The sequence below is a fragment of the Adiantum capillus-veneris genome, chromosome 26 (genome assembly GCF_014529385.1).
Source record: "Adiantum capillus-veneris isolate H3 chromosome 26, ASM1452938v2, whole genome shotgun sequence".
NCBI classification, from domain to species: Eukaryota; Viridiplantae; Streptophyta; class Polypodiopsida; order Polypodiales; family Pteridaceae; genus Adiantum; species Adiantum capillus-veneris.
The window spans coordinates 118,609,697-118,632,743 of NC_140956.1; the positions used below are offsets into that span (position 1 = coordinate 118,609,697).

General features: G+C 42.4%; 1 protein-coding gene, 1 long non-coding RNA gene and 1 pseudogene across 3 annotated transcripts; 1 reads left to right on the forward strand and 2 right to left on the reverse strand.

Moving 5' to 3' along the window:
* The first annotated feature begins 845 nt into the window (after positions 1 to 845).
* Positions 846 to 18,715, forward strand: LOC147424062 (uncharacterized). Its single transcript, XR_015186533.1, has 3 exons — positions 846 to 1,055; positions 18,349 to 18,481; positions 18,572 to 18,715. It is a non-coding gene; the product is annotated as an uncharacterized LOC147424062 (long non-coding RNA).
* LOC147424063 (uncharacterized) lies at positions 2,421 to 4,101 on the reverse strand (annotated as a pseudogene).
* On the reverse strand, positions 7,034 to 12,871 carry LOC147424064 (uncharacterized). 2 transcript variants are annotated; one of them, XM_086501283.1, is made up of 7 exons: positions 12,256 to 12,871; positions 11,839 to 12,000; positions 11,188 to 11,320; positions 11,013 to 11,075; positions 9,455 to 10,831; positions 8,070 to 8,498; positions 7,034 to 7,973 (listed from the first exon to the last, which is right to left on the reverse strand). In XM_086501283.1, the coding sequence occupies exons 1-7, from the start codon at positions 12,423 to 12,425 to the stop codon at positions 7,887 to 7,889; spliced, it is 2,421 nt and encodes an 806-aa protein (XP_086357409.1). In that variant the 5' UTR covers positions 12,426 to 12,871; the 3' UTR covers positions 7,034 to 7,886. The 2 variants fall into 2 exon arrangements, with proteins under 2 accessions (XP_086357409.1, XP_086357407.1); XM_086501281.1 differs by having other exon boundaries at positions 7,034 to 7,979.
* Positions 18,716 to 23,047: the final 4,332 nt, after the last annotated feature.

Sequence of the window (23,047 nt, forward strand, 5' to 3'; positions counted from 1 at the left end):
GCATGAACTGTTTGACAGCCTTAAGCTCGCTTTAAACAAGCCAAGAGTTTGGATACCTTGGGACATCCGATAAATAGATGCTCCAAGTCTTCACCTCTTTGGCCCGTGGGGCAATTGTCTTGACCAATGTTCACTTTCTTTGCCCTATTGACACTCTAGGCTCCCTAGTGGATGATCAACCAACAAAGATAGGGAAAACCCATGTACATTGAGAGAGTGAGAGAGAGAACGTAGTCATGTGACAGGGGACTGCCGACTTGAGGGGGGAGAGCCACGACACTAAGTGACACATAACATTAAGGAGGGGGGGGTAACGGTATCGACGACGCGGAAGTGGATGCGGGGAGCCCGAGGCAGATTAAACCCGGACGCGCGGCAAGTCAATGCGAAAAAGAACCCGGGCGGCAACTCGATTTGAACCCAGAGCCTCGTTGCCCATATTGTGACGCATGGGGTAACCATCCCACCTGCGCGCACATTTGTACCCATGGCCCGAGTTTTTGGGGTTTTATATTTAAAACATCGACGCTGCCCGGATTTAATCTGTGGCCGGGTTTAATTTTTAAGTGCCCATCTACGACTACAACCTCTCCGATTTTCGTGCGCGCACTTTTCTGCCTTCGATCCCCTTAAAACCCCCCCCCCCCTCCCCTCATTAATACTATGTGTTATTTAGTCCTGAGGGGGGAGAGGATGTTGGGGGGAGAGGATGTTCTTACAGTATCATAAAAAGTACTCCCTTATTTTCACGGCGCTGTACTGACCCTTTTGAAATTTGAGGCATGAAATGAAATTGCCTTCTTGAGAGTTGATGCCTCTCTGAGTCTCTCTCTCTCTCTCTCTCTCTCGTCTCTGTCTCCTTGACTCTTGACTCTCTAGAGTCCAGTCCTGTACGTTTCTTCAGAACATGCGCAGGCGCACAGACACCGATCACTGCGATCAGGTGCAGCTCCTCAATAACATGCATCACAATGCAGAGAGCCACAAGGCTAGGCGCAGTATATTCTGCCACAGAGCCTCCATCTCTACATCGCTTCTCTGCATGATCGAGCCAGGTACGTCTCTACTATCTTTTGTACTCTTCAAATATTTCTGTGAGGGCGGCCTAGCTATTATAGGCAGGTGCTGCTGCTTCTGCTTACCTTGCAAGGTGTATTTATAGTACAAGCTAATGATTCAAGAGCACAAGCTGAAATTTGGACACTTTAATGTTACGTAGGATAATGGGTTCTCAGTTTCTCACTGTTAATATCATGAGCTTAATCCCCTAGTCCGGAGGCTCTACATACTAATTAGCTAGGCGCGGTTGCTGGAGGGCAGGGCATCCCCCACTTCTCCACACACAGAACAAGTATTGAACCTGTCCAAGGGCGTTCATGAAGAGTCGTTGATTTGTCCACTAGACTTGCACGGGTACAAATCATACACTCATTGCCATCTCGAGTTGTTGATTTGTCCACTAGACTTGCACGGCTACAAATCATACACTCATTGCCATCTCTTGCAGGGCCTATTCCTCCTTAGTTAGCTAGGAAGCTGCATCAACCTTACTTTAATTGTGGAGCTTTTCGGCGATGCATTCTTGGGTGCAATTCCATCAGAGGTGGAAGTATAACCAGGCTTTTAAAGCCGTTATTGTAGAGCAACATTCTGATTGGTCCAATCCCTAATAACGGCTTGGGAAATATTTTCTCCCATCTTCAGGCTCTTGATCTGTGAACTTGAGTGATATATAGAAGATAGAGTGAGAGAGTAGAGAAGGAGAGAATAGACAGAGAGATGGAGGTAGAGAAGAGAGAGAGGTGTGAGAGAGAAGGGAAGGGGGAGTTGACACCAAGTAGAGGGGGAAATTTGAATTTGAATTGCATACAACAACTACTCTGGAACAATACAAGGGGAGTTCCTTTTATAGCCTTGGATAAGCAATCTAGCTATTGTAGGGATAAGGTGTATGTGGTGAGGTTTGAACTCCGCTTAGGTGTAAAGTGCATTGCACTTTCCACATCCCCCCTCAAACCGAAATCACAACAGAAAGCATAAAGCATTTGTGAGGAGATCCCCCCTCAAATGCGAATACAAAATAAAACCATGCTGAAATACAATGAGTGTTGTTGAAGATGAAGCTAGGGAGCTTCCAAACCGGCTCTTGCTGAGCAAAGAACGTGTTTTTCAGGAGGAACTGCTTTGGTAAGGAAATCGGCAACATTCTCTGTGGTAGAGATGTATTTGAGGTGGATGAAGTTGTCTTCTACTAGCTCCTTGATGAAGTGATACGCGAGTTTTATGTGCTTTGTGCGCTCGGTAAGCTGAGGACTCTTCGCCATTGCAATTGTTGACTAATTGTCGCAATGTAAAATGATTGGCGGAGTGGCACATGGAATTGGTAGTTCTTCTAGGAGTTGGTGAAGCCACAATGCTTCTCAAGCAGCGAGGGATACTGCTATATACTCTGCCTTGGCAGATGATAGAGCAAGTGAAGTCTGGCGCTTGCTTCGCCAAGAAATAGCACCACCTGCAAGAAGAAATATATGCCCAGAGATGCTATGCATATTTGGGTCTTGGCCGGTCCAATCGGCATCAAAAAAACCTTTGATTTGCAGTGGTGATGAGTGGTGCTGACTATAATAGGTGAGAGAATGATAGCGAGTGTGGTGTAAGTAGCGTAGTGACCTCTTGGCAGCGACACCATGGCATTTGTGAGGTGCCTTCATATGGCGAGATAATACATGACATGTAAAGCTAATGTTAAGTCTTGTGCATGATATGAGGTACCTTTGCTGGCCGATTAAGCGAGCGTAGGGAAAGCTTGATATAGAATAAGTATCATCATTAGATGGTGGCAGAGAAGTGAATAATTTATGCTTGACAAGAAGTGGAGTAGAGAGCTGTGCACTAGAAGAGAGAAGACCATCCTCACCCAATATGTCTTCAATGTATTTCCGCTGAGAAAGCTTGATGAATCTACCATTTGGATCCGTGTTGACCTCTATGCCCAAGAAGTAGGTCATAGAGCCGTTGTCATGGACTGGGAATTCCTCCTTGAACATTTCCACAACATGTGAGACATATGTCTCATCACTAGCAATGATAGGAATATCATCAACATAGACACCAATGATTACCCATTCATGAAAGAGAGTATGATAGAATAAGTTTGGGTCAGAAGTGCATTGAACCCATCCCCATTTGTTAAGAAAAGCATGTAAGCGCTTGAACCATTGTCGTGCAGACTGCTTGAGACCCTATATAGGCTTATGTAGCTTGCATACATAGATAGTGGGATCATCACAATAGAAGTAGGGCGGTTGAGCCATATAAATGACTTTATCTAGCCATCCATGTAAAAAGGCAGTGCGAATGTCAATGTGATGAAGAGGAATGTCAAAGAAAGCGGCTAATGCAACAAGTATGCGAAATGATGTGATACCCATGACGGGAGAGTAAGTATCAGTGAAATCTGTACCATGTTGTTGCGTGTAGCTCTTCGCGACAAGCCTTGCTTTGTAGCGTTCGACAGAAGTGTTGGGGCGATGCTTCTTCTTGAGAATCCATTGGCAACCGATGACATTGGCGCCGTCGGGCCTTGGCGTGATAGTCCAAGTTTGAGCTTCTTCAAGTGCTTGAAGCTCTTCCTTCATGGCTTCAATCCATTGTTCACCTTCGGGAGAGGCAATGGCGTTTTCGACTGAGAGTGTAGCTTGAAGCTCTTCCTTCATGGCTTCAATCCATTGTTCGCCTTTGGGAGAGGCAATGGCGTCTTCGAGTGAGTGTATTCTCTTCAAGCGGGTCGGGGATGTTGATGGATAGGTCTTCTTCTTCTTGAAGCAAGAATGAGGCGAAGGAAGTTGCTTCGTAGATGGCTTCGAGAGAGCGGTGTCGAGGGCGAAGGGGAGGCGATATCCCTTCATCATCCATTGGGGCTGATCCTGAGGGTTGAATAGAATGATGATTGGATGTCTTGCGGGCTGAGGAAGAAGGGGAAATAGTGATGGGATTGATGGTGTTTCTACGAGTAGTAGAAGTAGGCGGGGTTGAGAAGGAGGAGAATACGACAATAGGTGTGTGTGCCATGCTTAGAGGCGAGGAAGGAGAAGCTGAGGGGCTGAAATGAGAGCTGTTTGGGGACATTTTTGAATGAGGTAAGGGGCTGATTGTGCTTGGAGCAGGAGATGGTGCTATGGAGCTTGAGAAGTGGAGCTTATGAGGAGAGGAATGGCATGTTCCAGAGGGCTGAAATGGTGTGTGTGTGTGGCCTTCTTGTAGTGTGTTTGAGAACTCTAGAGTGTGTGGCCATGCCATCAAGTGGCGCAAGTGGAGTAGATGCAGAACGATGGGAAGCTGAAGCTAAGGGTAGCGCTACAGGTTGCGCCAGCTTAGAAGCATTGACAGTTTTCGTTTTTAAGCCTGTGAGCTTTTGATTTTGAATTAATGTGGTCAAGGGTGTATTCACACCATGGTTCATTGATTTGTTAAATGTAGTAGCCGTAGTGTACTTACTGGATAGTGTATCTGGGGTAGGCAAAAGAGGCTCAGTGGTCAATGAGCGTGGAGGATCGCCAGGATGATTGAAGAGAATAAATTCACAGAATACCACTGACCTTGAGAACAAAAACTTATTGGTTTTCGAATCGTAAAGGCGATATGCCTTAACGCCATGAGTGTCGGCGTATCCGCAGAAGATAGTGTGGATGCTCTTAGGAGAAAATTTGGGTTGACTGGTGAGCAGAGGATATGCCGAGGAATCAAAGATCTTGAGATGGGTTGTGTTGGACATGTGGTTGAACCATAGCTAGTAAGCAGTTTTGTGTGGATTGACGGATGAGAGGACTCGATTCTGAATGTAGGTTGCGGTAGCTATGGCTTCTTCCCAGAATGTAATAGGAAGTCGAGCGAGGGCTAGCATTGAGCGAGCAGCTTCAACTAAAGTGCGATTCTTGTGCTCGGCGACTTCATTTTGTTGAGGGTGGTTCGGAATTGTAAATTCCTGTCGAATACCATTTGATACACAATATTGTTGAAACTCGTTGCTTTTGTATTCTCCACCATTGTCTGTCCTCAGTGCCTTGATTTTGCGATCCAGTTGTGTCTCCACCATAGCTTTGAAAGCCTAAAATTTGATAAATGTTGCAGCTTTATCTGCCAAGAAATAGACATGAGTGTACCTTGTATAGTCGTCGATTGAGATTAGGAAGTATTTGTTGCCAGTGAGTGATTGTTTCTGCATTGGGCCGCACAAATCCGAGTGGATAAGCTCAAGAGGTTGAGCTGTATGGGACTTTGACCTTGGAAACTTGAAATGCTTAGCTTTGTCCAATACGCATGCTTCACAAAATGTAATTGGTGTAATTGTGGTTGGCAAACCTACCACTAGCTCCTTCTGCTGCATATCTTTGAGCACTTGTTGTGAGACATGCCCTAGCGTGTAGTGCCAAGTAAGTGTCTCCTCTTGCTTAGGAGAATTGATGACTGTTGATAGTGCTTTGGCTTGGACTTTGCTAGAGCCGAGAGGATACAAGTGTCCTTCCTTGGGGCAAGATATAGAGAAAGGCTTGTGATTTGTGTCAATTGTATGCAGGATGCACTTATCATGCGTGAAAGAAACTGTAATGCCCTTTGAAGTGAGTTCTCCTACTGAGATGAGATTCTGCTTTAGACCAGGTACATAGTATACCTTGTCTAAGTGAGCTATAGTGCCATTTGGTAGGGTAATGGCAACACTGCCATATCCTTTAGCATGTTGAATGTTGCTATCTCCCATGAGGACTTCAAGTGGGTGTTGAAGAGGAGTGTAGTGTCTAGATACCAGATAGAAGAGTTGTGATGTGGCTTAGAGGAGCTAAAGCTTGCAACAAAAATTTGTATAGAAGTAGGGTGTGTATCACCATCATAGCTTGAAATATTAGTGAAATGAGCATGAGCTTTGTGATGATAGCCTCCATTTTCTTTATGTCCGTTGAATCCTCCATGATTACCACCATGATGCTAGGTTTTGGACCTGCAGTCCTTGGCAATGTGTCCGAACTTCTTGCAGTTGTGGCATTAAACTTGACCATAAGGTGCATTTCTAGGGTGGTTAGAACCACCTTTATGCAACTGCCTTGAATTGTTGTAATGGTGGTTAGGACCACCTTTTCTGAAATTGATATGAGTGGCTAGAGCCACTGGAGTAGAGCCATTAGACTGGTCTCTCAAAGCTTCTTCATGATGGATTTTGGATACAAGGCCTTGCAATTGCATCTAGGACAGGGCTTGAGTAGTAACAAAGGCTCTCCAGCTTGCGGGTAAAGCTGCCAATAGAAGCATACATTGAAATTTCTCTGAAATCTCCATTCCAGAGATGAGAACTTCATCTAACAGTGGCTGCCAATTGTCAAGAAACTTGACTGCAGATTGGCCTTCTTGCATAGTATTGTTCACAAGCCTCTTGATCAGGGAGACTTGATAAACAAGATCACTGTGCTATAACTGTTGTTGAAGAATTCCCAAATAACCTTAGAGGTGGATAGAGTCCGCACCATTTGGACTTGCCTATCCTCACAATGGAGTATAATCTCCGTTTGAGCCGTAATGTCCCTGGAATCCCATGCCGAGTGTAGCTTCGTGTCGGAGGCGTACTCGTCTTCACTTGGTCTTATTTCATCTCTAGAAACAATCTTCCAGAGGCCAAGTTGCTTCAAATATAGCTCCATTCTCAGCTTCCACACATTGTAATTGTTCCCATTGAGCTTGTCAATGGTGAAATACCTTGACTTGGTGGTTGCAACCATAGGTGACGAGGCGCTAGTCATGCTGGCCGAGTGAACCTTGGAAGTGAGAGATGGGCGTGAAAATAGGCCGTTGCTTCGAGAGAAGGCTCGTAGAGTACTTAGGAGCTCAAGTTCTGAAGCTCTGATACCATGTGAACTTGAGTGATATATAGAAGATAGAGTGAGAGAGTAGAGAAGGAGAGAATAGACAGAGAGATGGAGGTAGAGAAGAGAGAGAGGGGTGAGAGAGAAGGGAAGGGGGAGTTGACACCAAGTAGAGGGGGAAATTCGAATTTGAATTGCATACAACAATTGCTCTAGAACAATACAAGGGGAGTTCCTTTTATAGGCTTGGATAAGCAATCTAGCTGTTGTAGGGATAAGGTGTATGTGGTGAGGTTTGAACTCCACTTAGGTGTAAAGTGCATTGCACTTTCCACATGATCTTATTTCAAGCCAGCTCTCTGGCCTACGAAGCTTGGCCGTCTGTCACATCTTCAATACTTAGTTCTTTGGGGAAATAATTTCACAAGAAGTGGCCACCAGTTTTCACGCAACATTCTTTTACCACCATAGTTACTAGAGATTGCTCTTTTTGAACTCTTGGGAGCATAGCTCTTCGAGAGTCCATCCTGCTATAATTTGACTCGAGAATTTTTCTTTGTGAAGGAATACATCCAATCCAAGATTTAAGGTTTTGTTCCTTTTTTTCATCAATATGATTTCCCACATGACATTTTGTGTCTGTGTAGAGGCAAAGACCATATGGATCTCACTTCATTTGAGCAAAGTTTGTCGCCTTGTCTATTACGTATAAGCTCTAGAGCTGGTATGTAAAAAAGACCATATTCGCTTAAGCAAAGATTGGTGCAAATATCATTTTACTATTGTGTGCCAACAAAATCTATGTCGGAAGTCCAGAAAACTTTGATATTAGAGAACTGATTTTGAAACTTGTTACCGCACTCTGTCGATCACAAGTAATCCATGGCTAAAATATATGTGGCAATACTAACCATAGACTAATACGCAAATCAAATCTACATAAGAGAACTCTTTCTCCTTCAATGGCTTCAATGTGGGCTAGATTCACCTTTACCTTGATCGTATTTCATGTGACTACATCATTTGGACCTTACACTATTTGGATATTCGATCAACATGATATGCCCACCATTGTTTTATATCATGGATCTCCGCTAAGGTTGGGGTGTTGTTCTCTCCGTCCTGCATCTTAGAAATTTTAGAAAGCCATGTGAATATATATGGAGGCTTAGATCCACAACAAACAAGTACTTACTAAGGAAGAATAAACTAATTTACCTTATGTTGTGCCACGATCTTTGCAAGCAAGTAGTTTGAGTTTTGATCAAGCTCCATATTAAGATCAATACATTGTAGTTTTTTCTGATCAAGGGATGTTACAATGTTGATGATGGCTGCATTTGCGTCTACATCTCTAAGCTCAATGCTGAAACCTAGCTCAAAATGAGGATGGATTTGTTTGTCTTGAGAGAAATGATAGAACTCACAGCTTGCATGTGGTTTGAATAAGCTAGTAGAATGGGCCAGTTTTTCTGTAGTAGCAATATCTATGTTTTGTGAACTAGATTGATGGCTCCCCATCGTATTCCCAAGGTCCCTAGTGCTGCTCTTTTGCAATGAATCGTTTTGTCGCTGAAGATCATGGACAAGGCTTTGGACTTCTTTGAGATACTCGATCGTACGTTCAAGAATTGTTACCTTCTCTCTCTGTAAATCCATGTAGGTGAAAGAAACTGTCAGAGAAAATGTGCATAATCTGAAAATTCAAGGCTCTGATCTCATGAACGATTTTGCATCTCTTTGCATTATGATTAAACGACAAATTCATTTAATTAGTACAAATTCCCTACTGTACTAGAAGTAGCTTCAATTTATTAGTCTGGCATAATGTATTATCTGGTTTTTGATAGAGCTTGATCATGTGTGCCCTCTTGCTTTTAGGAGCATATTTTTGCTCTGGCTTTATAATTCTCTCTGGCTTGCTCACAAGGTCAAATTATAGCCTCTAAGCAAGTTTGGTGTAGTCGAGAGGCTATTTAGGCTTGTGGAAATCAGTATAGATGCATTTTTTGCATATAGCTAATTAATTGTCACGAGGTCAAAATTAATAGCCTACTGATGATTAGCTGTGTACAACCTACTTTTGCTTGTTGGCAAACCAGGTATGACAAACAAATGCAAGCCGTACGCTCAGCCTATTAAGGCTGCGGACAAGCCTGATGAGTGAATATAAATCAAAGCCTTTAATAATTATAACTACTTAGGCTTTTGGTCAAGCTACATGCAAAAAATGCAAGATGCATTGCTTATAAGTTTTGCAATATAAAACAATAATTTTTGGACAAATTCTCACAATAATTAATCCCACATTGTGACTTACCTCAACATCATGAGCTTCTGTGAGGGAGGCACCGCATACCTGGCTAGGTATGATTGGGGGTAGGGGACTGCCAGCCTGGTGGGGGGGACCGGTGGTCCCCTGCCCCCGTGGTGCCTCTTGAGCAGAAGCTCATGATGTTACGCATTGTATGAAAAACACTGAAAAAGACTCCGTTTTCCTACATGAGAAAATTTCTAAATCTTTTTGTGATATATGGCTTGCTCAAAAGCTCACCTAGAATGTGAATAAGCCCGGTATAGAGTTATGCGAGTCAGTCAATTACCTTGGTAATGTTGGGGACGAGACTGCGGAGAATGGAAATGCAGTCCCCTTGTTTGCGTCTGCGATTTCGCTCTGCAAACATGTGCTGCTTGGCAGATGCTGCTTCATTAGTCTGATCATGTGTTGCTGCTTCTACATTAACACTACCTGCTCCTCTAGCACCCTGGTTATAATCGTATTTTAAGTGATGCTGTAATGATGTCGCTGCTTCTGATCGTCGTCTCATCAACACAAAACTAGTAGCTCTCGCAGCAGCCCCTTCCGCATTCATCATGTTTTGGACCTGGGGCAAGCGAACTCGCAATATCTGCTTCACACTGTATTTGTTTATATTAATATTTGATCTCAGCTGGTTGGGCCTCTTCATTCTAGGTTGTACTGTTAAACTCCATGGCTGAAAAGCCTTAAACACAAATCTACTCTGAGGCCGATCTGGTCCGGGGTTGTCTACAGCATGAAAAGGATTCTGATTGAGATTCACTGCATCTGATCCACCCGGGTTGACAATATTACTTGTTGATCCCTGCATTTGCATTATCAAGTCTTTGTTGCTTCTTTTATCAGTGCCAAGTATGTCCGCTCCAACACCCGCAGAACTCATCTGCTCTCTTGCGCTGGAACCATCCTTAAACTCCTCGATTGCATTACCAACATTCTGGCCAGATGATTCAATACCTAGCTGGTGACTAATATGAAATTGATCTCTGATCAAGGGCTGTTGAGGCATGTAGTCGCTCAGAAAAGGCATTAAGGGAAGCCGAGACGGCGTAACATCCATGACATTTCTTGATGATGAGAAGTAGCTGAAGGTAGGGCTGTCATGAAAGAGAAGCTGTTGATTACGATAGAAAGGAGACAGTGCCGCTGGATCATGTACATTATGATCATGAGCTTCCAAGCTCAAACTTGGCATAATAGAGACAGAGCTACCATATAATGTGTGTGGGTTGTCTGTTTGATTGAGAATGTCAAGTTGATTAAAGCTAGTTACCATGCTCATTGGTGCAGCTTGTAGATCACAGCTGGTAGGACTCCTAAGCATTTCATCATTATTATTACTGAAAGAAGGTTGAGCTGCAGGGCTAGGACTCATCGTTTGTTCCAAAGAAGATGATGAGGAGCTTAGCGAGGAAGTCGAAGAGAGGTAGGAACTTAATGCGAGGCTTGGTTCTCTGGCCATAGCATAAACCAGTGCTGTACTATTCTGCTTCAACTCTGCCTCTCCAGATATTCCGGAATACTGTCTACAAATGTTTGAAGGCAGTGAGGCCAGCATCGGCCCTAATCCGCCACCCTCGATCAGCTGGCTATCTATTGTATTTGTGAACTCCAATAAATATTGGGGTAGCATAGAAGTACTACCACCACTCTCTGGAACCTATTGAGGAGTTTAAATTAGAATCTAAGCAAAAGATTAGGACATCGCTAGCATGTCAATTGCCATGACGTACTGTCGTACTGTCAACCAATGATGCATCTTTCATGATGTGGCCATCCCACTTAATACTAACGTTGACATAGCCACTTTTGAATCTTAAATTTGACCATAATGCTCTTACCAGCTCTGTGGTGCCTATCTCCAAGACTCCAGCATTCTTTTGCAACGGTACACAAACTATGGTCTGCTTACAGAACAGGAGACAAAAGTCCCTTAATTAGGAGTCATGAAGACCACTTCAGCGATGAGGCAAATTCTGGTTGATTGAAGTTCTAGAGTCAGTACTAGTAGCTCACCTGGAATCCATGAGTTTGCAAGGCAAAGGGAGCTGGTTGATGATTATAGCTACTTAAAGCATTTATTTGTTGCAAGAGCTCATTTCCTGAAGCCCATTGATGCTGCCTGCTTCTTGTTGCTCTTCCAGCAATCCTGCATTATGCATCACCAAATATACATTACGTATGTTTAGAAGACGATTAATCGACAAACCCAGCTACATGCATACAGCTAGCTGCAGAGGTGAGACATGAATACACAAGAAGTACACATGCATAGAAGTACTTGATCAGTACTTGCAGATGTCACTAAATCATTCTGCTGCAGATGTAACTAATTCATTGAGTGGTGTCATAGCTAATGGCAGGTTCCCACGTACTCGGTGTGGGCCGGCAGGCTCTCAAATGTGATTGGCTGCAATATATGGGAGAGAAGTTAACATTGCATTAATCCTCGGAACTCCCAAAATTAATAAAGGAAATATGCAATTAAACAAGAACGTGAGATGCAGCCACTCACTCCTAGAGTACTATATTCTATTTAATTAATTGTATGCTTGGTGTTTTGTTTTGTGATCAAAAGTTCTAGTGCTCGATTAATATCCGCACCAATTACAGGAATTTTCTTTGAAGTAACTGATCACTAGCTGCAAAGACAAAGATATCACGTACCCTAATCCCAGGGGCAGCAAGCGGCACTGTTGGTAAAATCTCTGCAAGACTAGTCCCATTTCGTAACCTTGGCTCCTCATCAAGATCTGTTGATAATTATGCTCCACGGCTGTACTGGTGCCAGCAAATGCTTCGTTCACGTCTCCTCTACTCCTCACAAGCCTGCAGACAGCCGGCCCCGACATTAAATTATATAACATATATAGCAGCAATGCAAGAGTTCTAACTTCCCAGCAGCATTAAAGATGAACTTGCTAAGCTAGTCGTGGTGTTGGAAGCATTGATCAAGAGGTAGATAGTTGGAGACTGACTTCGAGCCAGATAATTACTAATTTCTATACACAGCATTAGTAATTTGATTCCTAAGTGCTGACATATATGCTGCGAGGATAGTTAATAAAGATGGACTAATTATACCCTGGAAGTGGAGAGTGCACTTCTTTCCAAACTGTGTAATAGGTCCACCCAATTTGTTGGAGGAGCTGCTGAGCAGAGATGATCAATGGGAGATCAAAGCTGGCCGTTGCAAGATGATGATCGTCTGGACCAAACGCAGGGGAATCATGCTGCTGGTTGAAGGGATCCATCTCTGCTGGTTGAAGGGAAGCAGAGATGATGCTGCTAGCCAATTTCTGAGCTACACGATTGGAATTATCTAACTACAATGCGCTCTACAGAATAAATAAGAAAGAGAGACTGGGTTTTTCGGAAGTTTGCAGAAATGGGAAAAGGGTACGACGAGTGTGTATGTGTGAGAGAGAGAGAGAGAGAGAGAGATCAGAGAGAAAGCGCAGATCGAAGGTCCCTTTTAAAATGTGGGCGTGGAGCTGATATATAGAGAACAAGGAGAAGCGCGGGAGAGATGCGCTTGGCCGCCGGGATTCCGGGAATACCCAAACAGCGTCACGCGCTGCTCTGCCCGAGTCAGCCCCTTCAGGTCTCGTCGCTTCTCCTCGAATCCCAGCCCTCCAAGTGTCTATATTATGAACTCTCTTACGTCACTGCTTTTCCCCGTCGTTTGGCTTATATTACTCACATGTGAGGTTTTCCATTCCTTCCCCCAACAAAGTTTTACAAAGTCAGCGTTTTAGACTTGCCAAGACCCAAATGTCCCTCTTCTCATAATAAAACAAGGTGAGGACTCACCATGGCATGTTGAAGGTAAGGGGGGAGGAAATATTTATTCAAGACGGAAATGGCATAACCAATCTACTTCACTTGAGTGATAGAAATGTTATACCATTTTCCTCTTGAATAACAGGTCTTGAGTTCAACTCTCCTCGTCGGTTAGATCTCTAAGGTCTCTTGGGATAGTTTCCTACGTTGTTAAAATTCTCTTCTTCTTCTCTCTCTCTCTCTCTCTCTCTCTCTCTCTCTCTCTCCCACACACACACACACACTCACACGCACACACACATATACATGGAACCTCTCTCTACTCTCTTCTTCTCGTTGATAAGTGCCCTTTTAATATATTAATATATATATATATATATATATATATATATATATATATATATATATATATATATATATATATATATATATATAATCTCCACTCTCACTCACACACACACGTATAATACACAAATACGTAAGCACGTATGTACGTGTTGAAATTGACCTATCTACCATCCCAAAAGCTGATTTACACAAGAAGATATACTCTTGCTAAATCTAATAGTGGGTTGTCCACAAAATTCCTCTCTTTGTCAACTCTCTCTCTCTCTCTCTCTCTCTCTCTCTCCTAGGTTACATACTTGAGTTGCATCCAGATCTACCCCATGGATGTCCGAGCTTTGTCATAAGCAGGCAAGCCCTCCTCTCTTTATAAAATATACTCAATGTTTGAGTTTTTGTTAATGTCTTTGTCATGTGCATGTACATACATACATGCACTCACTATAGTAACCGATAAATTGAGAGAGAAGGGACACCAACACAGGTGCCCAATGCCAACAATTTTTCAAGCACTTTCAAAAAGGGTATAGAAGTGTCTCTTTATAGTTATTTTTAAAATTTTGAAAATACACTTGTTTGTTTCCAAAATACACGGATGCCGTTGTGGCAAGCTACGATAAGTAAAAGTTTGTTAGTATAGTACACCTAATTTGTTCTTGGTAGCCTCAAGGCTCGGCTAAGCTTGAGGTCTTTTTGTAATGTTTTTGAGATTTAAATACATTCACTTACTATTGTGATTTTTGCCAAATTTTTTTATTTGAAATACACTTTCACAAATTGTTAAGAGATATCAATATTAGTCTTAAAAAAAACCCTTTGAAAAAACAAAGGCAAATTTATCTTTAAAAATTAAGTTCTCATTAAACAATAAAATATCCACAACAATTGTCTTTTTTTTGTTATGTATACTTAAGGTGGACTATTTACTTTATTTGAAGTAGAAAGGCTTTTGACTTTACATTTTCCAAAGTCATTTTGCTATGTGTACTTAAATGGTTCAGTTACTTTGTGTAAAATAGAAAGCCTTTGATTTTCAATTCCCAAAAGTCTTTTCATTTTTTTGCAATGTTACTATTTACTTTTGCATTTTAAATCTTCCTACCTTTGAGTTTTGCATTTTTAAATAGAGGTCTTATAAGGTTTTCTCTTAAATGAAGCAATGAGTGACACATAGAAGGTCTCTCTTTCCTTAAAAAATTTAAGAAACTTCATATATAGTATAAAAGTATAGAAGTCATTTTCAAGCATGCATACAAAGTAAATGCTGCCTTAGTTTAAGATTTCTATTCACAAGACTTTTGAATCCCTGAGGGACACTTGTCTTTCAAAGAAGGTGATGTAAAGAAACAAAAGGGACAACAAATATATTTTACAAAGAACCTTGCCATGTAGAGCTCATCTAGCCAAAGAATCCAACGGCCTTAATTTTGCAACAACTTTGTACAATGAATCCTATGGCCTTCCACTGACCAACGTCGCCCTCCTTCCAAGGGCATGGTCACGCCTTAGTTATCAGTTATTGATAACTATGCCAACTATGCTCAGACAAAGCATTTAATGTGAATAATTAAGTCTCTTGCATGGTCACATAAGGCTTAGTTGTTCATTCATCCTCCCAACTATACCTTGAACTTCACAACTATACCAAATTCGGTATAGTTACAAAGGGTAGGCTTAGTAAGTCATTTAATGCTCCTTTTTCACTACAAAAAAAAGGGGGCCTTCGACGCGTATATCGACGCACCCCGTCGAAATATGCGTCTCTACGAAAACGTCGCAATATGCGTCGATATACCACTACAACATAACATCAAGATATCGACGCAGTATATATCGACGGTCGTACCTTTCCACCCCCGTCGATATATGCGTCGGAATATCCGTCAATATGCGCGTGGCAAGGCATACTTTTCTACGCGCATATCGACGGATATTACCACGAGTATATCGACGCACATTTCGACGCAAAAAAAATTGGGAGAAAAAAGAGGGAAACCCACGCGAAGGAGCCATTTTCGCCTGCGACGCACGCGCTCAGATCTTGGCCGAAACCTGCTGCGCAGATATTATGAAACTCTCCCCCTCCCCCCCCCACAACCCCTCTACATCGTGTGTGTGTGTGTGTAAGAAAGAGATAGATAGAGAGAGAGAGAGAGAGAGAGAGAGAGAGAGGTGTGTGTGTGTAGGAAAGAGAGAGAGAGAGAGAGAGAGAGAGAAACGTGTGTGTGTAAGAAATTAAAGAGAGAGAGAGAGAGAGAGAGAGAGAGAGAGAGAGAGAGAAATGTGTGTGTAGAAAATCAAAGAGAGAAAGAGAGAGAAATGTGTGTGTATGTGTACATAAAAATTTAAAACCTAGAGAGAGAGAGAGAGAGAGAGAGAGAGAGAGAGAGAGAGAGAGAGAGAGAGAGAGAAGTGTGTGTGCGTGTAGAAAATTAAAGAGAGAGAGAGAATTAATGTATGCGTAGGAAATTAAAATTAAAGAGAAATGAAATGAAATGTTATATTAACGTCTTCAAAAGGCCAAAGTGACCCATGCGACCAAAAAGATACAATGTGGTGGATGTGATACAAAGTCAGAGTAACAAGATGACAAAATAAAATATTATGGAATCCTAAACTGCTGGGTGTGGACTAAGCAGCTAAAACAGCTAGCTGGGATAGGTAGATCATAGGAGATCTAGAATCGGTCATCGCTGGCGGATCTCATCAATCTCCTCCATGGTCATTAGTCTAAGCGGGCGTTGTGCATGTCGAGCCAAAGTGCCCTGGATCCTCTGATGCAGCCTCTGTCGATGTTGTGTAGTCCTCCGCAGTCGTGGGCGTTTGGATCTCCCTAGCTCAGTCGCTCGTTCGATCAGTAGAGAGATAGGGAAGTATAGAAAGAGAGAGAGAGAGAAATAGAGAGAGAAAGAGATAGGGAATAGAGAGAGACAGAGAAGAGAGTGATATATATATATATATATATATATATATATATATATATATATATATATATATATATATATATATATATATATATATAGAGAGAGAGAGAGAGAGAGAGGTAGGGAAGTGGAGAGCGAGACAGAGAGAGAGAGAGAGAGAGAGAGAGAGAGAGAGAGAGAGAGAGCGAGAGCGAGATCGAGAGAGAGAGAAAGAGAGATAGCGAGAGCGAGGTCAAGAGAGAAAGAACGAGAGGTAGGGTACGTAGAGAGAGAGAGAGAAATAGAGAGTGATATATATATATATATATATATATATATATATATATATATATATATATATATATATATATAGAGAGAGAGAGAGAGAGAGAGAGAGAGAGAGAGAGAGAATTAACTAGAGATAGCTACAGAGGTAGAGAGAGAGAGAGAGAGATAGATAGTAGATAGAGAAAGAGTTAGGTTGGATAACCAATTGTGTGAAAAGGACAAAAACTCTCTCTATCTTTCTCTCTCCCCCTAGAAGAAACTATGGAACTACAAGAGGCAAAGGGGTTTTGCCCGCTACATGCATTTCCATGTACACGTGGGAGTGCACGTATGTGTCTACCCATATAGGATTTGACCAATAAAGACGAGATTTTGACCCGGTGGTCCTGATCTTCGTACACCTCTGAACCGAGGTGTACGGAGATTGGGCAAGATTAGAGAATGCGAGGTAGTTTACATTGTGAGGAGTATATATATTAAAACAACATTCATAATCATTGTAGATGGCAACGTCATCAACTAACATGGAGGAAAAGATTGTATGTTCGTGCACGCCCTGCAAGTATCAAATCCTGCGCAAGCGTAGGATATGTTACGTAATGAGCATGTGCACAAGTACGGAGAGTTTGCTAGAGAAACCGTACAGAATCTACGATACGACTCCTACGGAACGGGCATTGATTTTCGTGACATAGAACCTATATCTGAGAGAGAGAAAAAGGATTATGCGTGAAGGTCCTACCAATATAGAGCCAAGGATGGAAGCAGAAAAGGGCTTACAGACAGAAGACGACGGCATGGAGGAGATGCTGGATGCTCTCTTCCAGACAAGCGAGGAGAACGCTAACGAAGCAGCACTAGAATCCGTGCCCCTATCTCCTCAAGACATGTTGAGGAAGTTGGCATGTCAACCAATCCATGAAGGCGCCAAAATATCTGTGCTTCGTACTTGTCTGACGTTTTTGAATCTTCAGTCAGTGTACGGGTGGTCAGATGCAAGCGTCACTGCTTTGTTTAGGTACGTATTTTACAAAAGAGATTTTCCGATTACAATGGTAACGTGCTTGGAGAGATTTTTAATTTAATGTGGCTTAAACAGGTTGTTGCGGAAGAAACTTCTCCTGGCTGGCAATGAAATACCCCCCTCCAGGCCAGACCCAAAGCAACTATTGACCTCAGTTGGCTTGGACTACAACAAGATTCATGCATATCCAAATGATTGCATTATTTTTCGCAATGAATTCGCAGATTGTCTGTCATGTCCTAAGTGCAGAGAAATGCGCTACAAACAAGATGCGGTTGGCGAGAGAGTGCCAGCTAAAGTGTTGCGGGAAGGTCATTACTTCCAGATGGCCATTCTGGCAGAATTGACACTTGTAGATGAAGATGCAATGGATGAAGATAATCTGCCAGAACAAGTTGGGACAGAGTTATGTCTGCAATTAGAGATAGACGATGATACGGTGCAAGATCTTATCGATGATGCCTCAAAGGCTGTTCCGGGTTCAAAGGCTGTTCCGAGGAGGTGGAGCAAGGGTGTTGCACGGGACACCGTAAAACATCGACAAGATGCAGCTCGGCAGGCTTTCAGGACCGGCTCGTCGAAGCCTTTGGGCATCCCATACGAGACGTGATAACAGATCAGGGAGGATAAGCGGACAACAGACACGTGGTTCAGACAGCAGCGTCAGGCCGCACAGATACGACAGATAAGCAGGGCGATATCTCATATTGGCAACGGAGGCTTCGACACCTTTCGCTATGAATTTGTGAGATTCTAATCCAATCCTAGCTATGACATTTTTTTAAACGTGATGTATCATGTATTCTTATTAATTTGATTTTTGTATAAACGCAGAATCTTGCGATGCATCGAGCACGGATACGCCAGGAGGAGACAAATGGATATCATAGAGGTATCTATGAAGTATTGAATAATCTTGATGCTTCAGGAGAGCTTGTAGACCTTAGAGTCTCGCTGATCGATTGAGGTGAGACGTTAATATGTGTGAGTTGATTTAATTAAATAAGTATATGTGAAGTAATATCAATACTAATTTTGTGACTTGTTCAATGTGCAGGTTGTAACGCTTAGTCATCCGTGGATTTCATATATATTCTTTGTGAGACACAGACACGCTTTTGTGTCTCTTTTTTGTATAGACATATATGGTTATGGTTATTGTTTAGACATGGTTATGGTTATTGTTTTCCTTATGGTTATGGTTATTGTCATTGTATAAACATGGTTATTTTTTCTATTCTTGTATAGCCATGGTTATGGTTATTGTTTTGTTTATGGTTATGTTTAACTTTCTGGTTATGTTTATGGTTATTGTTTTGTTTATAGTTATGGTTATCTACATTATAGTTTTGATCAATATAGTTATGGTCGATTATGGTTTTAATTTGGTTATGGTTTTGCGCAAATTAAGTTCGTTATGGTTATGGTTTTAAGTTGGTTATGATTTCGCACAAAGCTCATTTCATTTCTTTCATTGGCCTTAAATCTCATGTGAGATCGTACATGGATAGCATATAGGAGACGTATAGATATGGTTTTCTTTTTTAAAGTTTATGTTAAAATGAAGGAAACTCTGTCGAAATTTCTGCGGGAGCACGGTTGATTTTGGTGCTGCTCGTTTTTTTGGGCAGAGGACAGGAAGTCTGGCTGTGGCCCTGTCCATCTTTTCACTGGACACAGGCCAGACTGTCTGTCCTCTGCCCAAGAAAAAAAAATTCTGTTATGATCGACGCAATCTGCGTCGCTAGACGCGTCGAAATATGCGTCGATAATATTACCTCTATGAAATTTTGGCAGAGTGCTCCAGAGAGAGAAATGTGTGTGTATGTGTACATAAAAATTTAAAACGCTAGAGAGAGAGAGAGAGAGAAGTGTGTGTGTGTGTAGAAAATTAAAGAGAGGAAGAGAGAGAAAAATGTATGCGTAGGAAATTAAAACTAAAGAGAGAGAGAGAGAATTAATGTATGCGTATGACATTAAAATTAAAGAAAGAGAAATTAAAGAGAAATGAAATGAAATGTTATATTAACGTCTTCAAAAGGCCAAAGTGACCTATGAGACCAGAAAGTTACAATGTGGTGGATGTGATACAAAGTCAGAGTAACAAGATGACAAAATAAAATATTATGGAATCCTAAACTGCTGGGTGTGGACTAAGCAGCTAAAACAGCTAGCTGGGATAGGTAGATCATAGGAGATCTAGCATCGGTCGTCGTTGGCGGATCTCATCAATCTCCTCCATGGTCAGTAGTCTGAGCGGGTGTTGTGCATATCGAGCCAAAGTGCCCTGGATCCTCTGATGCAGCCTCTGTCGATGTTGTGTAGTCCTCGATAGTCATGGGCGTTTGGATCTCCCTAGCTCAGTCGCTCGTTCGATCAGTAGAGAGATAGGGAAGTATAGAGAGAGAGAGAGAGAGAGAGAGAGAGAGAGAGAGAGAGAGAGAGAGAAATAGAGAGAGAAAGGGATAGGGAATAGAGGGAGAGACAGAGAAGAGAGTGATATATATATATATATATAAAGAGAGAGAGAGAGAGGTAGGGAAGTGGAGAGCGAGGCAGAGAGAGAGATAGGGAAATAGGAAAATAGAGAGAGAGAGAGAGAGAGAGATAGAGAGAGAGAGAGCGAGATCGAGAGAGAGAGAGAGAAAGAGAGATAGCGAGAGCGAGGTCAAGAGAGAAAGAACGAGAGATAGGGTACGTAGACACAGAGAGAGAGAAATAGAGAGTGATATATATATATATATATATATATATATATATATATATATATAGAGAGAGAGAGAGAGAGAGAGAGAGAGAGAATTAACTAGAGATAGCTACAGAGGTAGAGAGAAAGAGTTAGGTTGGCTAACCAATTGTGTGAAAAGGACAGAAACTGTCTCTATCTCTCTCTCTCTCTCTCTCTCTCTCTCTCTCTCTCTCTCTCTCCCTCTAGAAGAAACTATGGAACTAAAAGAGGCAAAGGGGTTTTGCCCGCTACATGCATTTCCATGTGGGAGTGCACGTATGTGTCTACCCATATAGGATTTGACCAATAAAGACGATATTTTGACCCGGTGGTCCTGATCTTCGTACACCTCTGGACCGAGGTGTACAGAGATTGGGCAAGACTAGAGAATGCGAGGTAGTTTACATTGTGAGGAGTATATATATTAAAACAACATTCATAATCATTGTAGATGGCAACATCATCAACTAACATGGAGGAAAAGATTGTAGGCTCGTGCACGCTCTGCAAGTATCAAACCCTGCGCAAGCGTAGGATATGTAATGAGCATGTGCACAAGTATGGAGAGTTTGCTAGAGAAACCGTACAGAATCTACGATACGACTCCTATGGAACGGACATTGATTTTTTGCGACATGGCACCTACATCTGAGAGAGAGAAAAACGATTATGCGTGAAGGTCCGACCAATATAGAGCCAAGGATGGAAGCAGAAAAGGGCTTACAGAAAGAAGACGACGGCATGGAGGAGATGCCGAATTACCTCTTCCAAACAAGCGAGGAGAACGCTAACGAAGCAGCACCAGAAGCCGTGCGTCTATCTTCTGAAGACATGTTGAGGAAGTTGGCATGTCAACCAATCTATAAAGGCGCCAAAATATCTGTGCTTCGTACTTGTCTGACGTTTTTGAATCTTCAGTTAGTGTACGGGTAGTCAGATGCAAGCGTCACTGCTTTGTTTAGGTACGTAATTTACAAAAGAGATTTTCTGATTGCAATGGTAATGTGCTTGGAGAGCTTTTTAATTTAATGTGGCTAAAACAGGTTGTTGCGGGAGCAACTTCTCCTGGTTGGCAATGAAATACCCCCCTCCAGGCCAGACGCAAAGCAACTATTGACCTGAGTTGGCTTGAACTACAACAAGATTCATGCATATCCAAATGATTGCATTCTTTTTCGCAATGAATTCGCAAATTGTCTGTCGTGTCCTAAGTGCAGAGAAATGCGCTACAAACAAGATGCGGTTGGCGAGACAGTGCGAGCTAAAGTGTTGCGGCATTTTCCTATTATTCCTAGGATCAAAAGCATGTGTCGCTGTGGTTCCATTGCAAAGTTGATGCGGTGGCATTCTACGAATAGATCCACTGACGCAACATTTAGGGTGCCCATTGATTCAAAGGCTTGGAGTCACATTGAAGATACCTGGCCACATTTTAAGAGTTAACCACGCAATTTGCGTTTGGGCATGGCAATGGATGGAGTCAATCCATTTGGATTGAGATGCTCTTCATGGAGCACTTGGCCTGTATGCCTTATCAATTACAACCTCCCGTCGTGGCTTGCCATCAAGAAGGGTCATTTGATATTTAGCTTGATTGTACTTGGTAAGTTCAAGGCAAAAAACATGAATGTTTATCTAGCTCCACTAGTTGACGAGCTCAAGGAGTTATGGCATGGGATCGACATAGCAGATGCGGTTGAACCAGTAGGACAATAGTATGCAAGAATCCATGGACTTCTTATGTGGACTATGCATGATTGGCCAAGATACGGAGAAGCTTCTGGTAATGGTTCTTGATTTACAAAATTCTCGCTATTTGCAAGCACTTTGCCTTGGCCTGAATCATGCTTTAATATATGTAGGGCTAACAACTTCGGGATATAATGCATGTCCAATTTGCGGGCAGTCTTTGGATGTGCGCTATTCTGCTTCTCTTTAAGAGACAATTTATCAAGGCCACCACCGTTATCTTCCAGATGGCCATTACTTGCGCGAAGGTCAGCTTGGTCGCGTCAAATGTCGTCCTATGCATGTACAAGAGTGGCGTCGCCGATGGGAGCAACATGAGGGGCAACCTGTTCCAGGAATGAAACGTTTACGGTCCATTCTCCATACGTTGCCGTACTGGGGTGATCTACTAATTAACCATTTGCTGGATCCAATGCATATATTCAAGAATGTAGTAGATGAGGTTGCAGTGGCAGATACAGTCCACAGCCGTTGGATGTTCTTTCTAGAGCGGTTCATGAAAATACTTAAGGGTTTTGTTCGCCAAAAAGTGCGTCCAGAGGGAAGCATGGCAGAAGGATGGCTGGTGCAAGAGTCTCTTGTCTTGACGACCGAATTTCTACCCGTTTCTAACCCAGAAATGCCTTGACTATGGAGCGATGAGGAGGATGAAAGACTGGTGGGAGAGGAGCCGCAAGGGCAAGGGGTGCCGAAGAAAACGAACGATGCCATGCGAAAAAAGATCATGAAGTTCTGTATACTGAATTCAGAGTCGATGCGAAAATGGCTTGAAAGTTACGAAGAAGAGAAAGAGAGATGCAATAGAGAGCAACACAATTTCACGCGAAGCCGAACGACTAGAGGCTTACCCTTGCCAGACTATCTCGCCCCTCTACCTGAATTCCCTACAATGGCATGGTTGGACAAGATAGTGAGAGCAGCTTGACAGATCAGAGAAACCATATCTCTAGAAGAGGAAGAGCTGGATATTGGATGTGACTGGAAGTATCATACATACATGGCACTGTGGTCGCATGGAAAGCCTTTCAGAACACAAAAAATTGAGAGTAGAAGAAA

Excerpts from the sequence above, each read along its gene's own strand:
- LOC147424064 (XM_086501281.1), bottom strand. The coding sequence starts at position 12,425 with ATGGATCCCTTCAACCAGCAGCATGATTCCCCTGCGTTTGGTCCAGAC. Across the intron at positions 10,832-11,012 it reads AGATAGGCACCACAGAGCTG|GTTCCAGAGAGTGGTGGTAG; the intron begins GTAAGAGCATTA and ends ACTCCTCAATAG. Across the intron at positions 8,499-9,454 it reads TCGTCCCCAACATTACCAAG|AGAGAGAAGGTAACAATTCT; the intron begins GTAATTGACTGA and ends ATGGATTTACAG.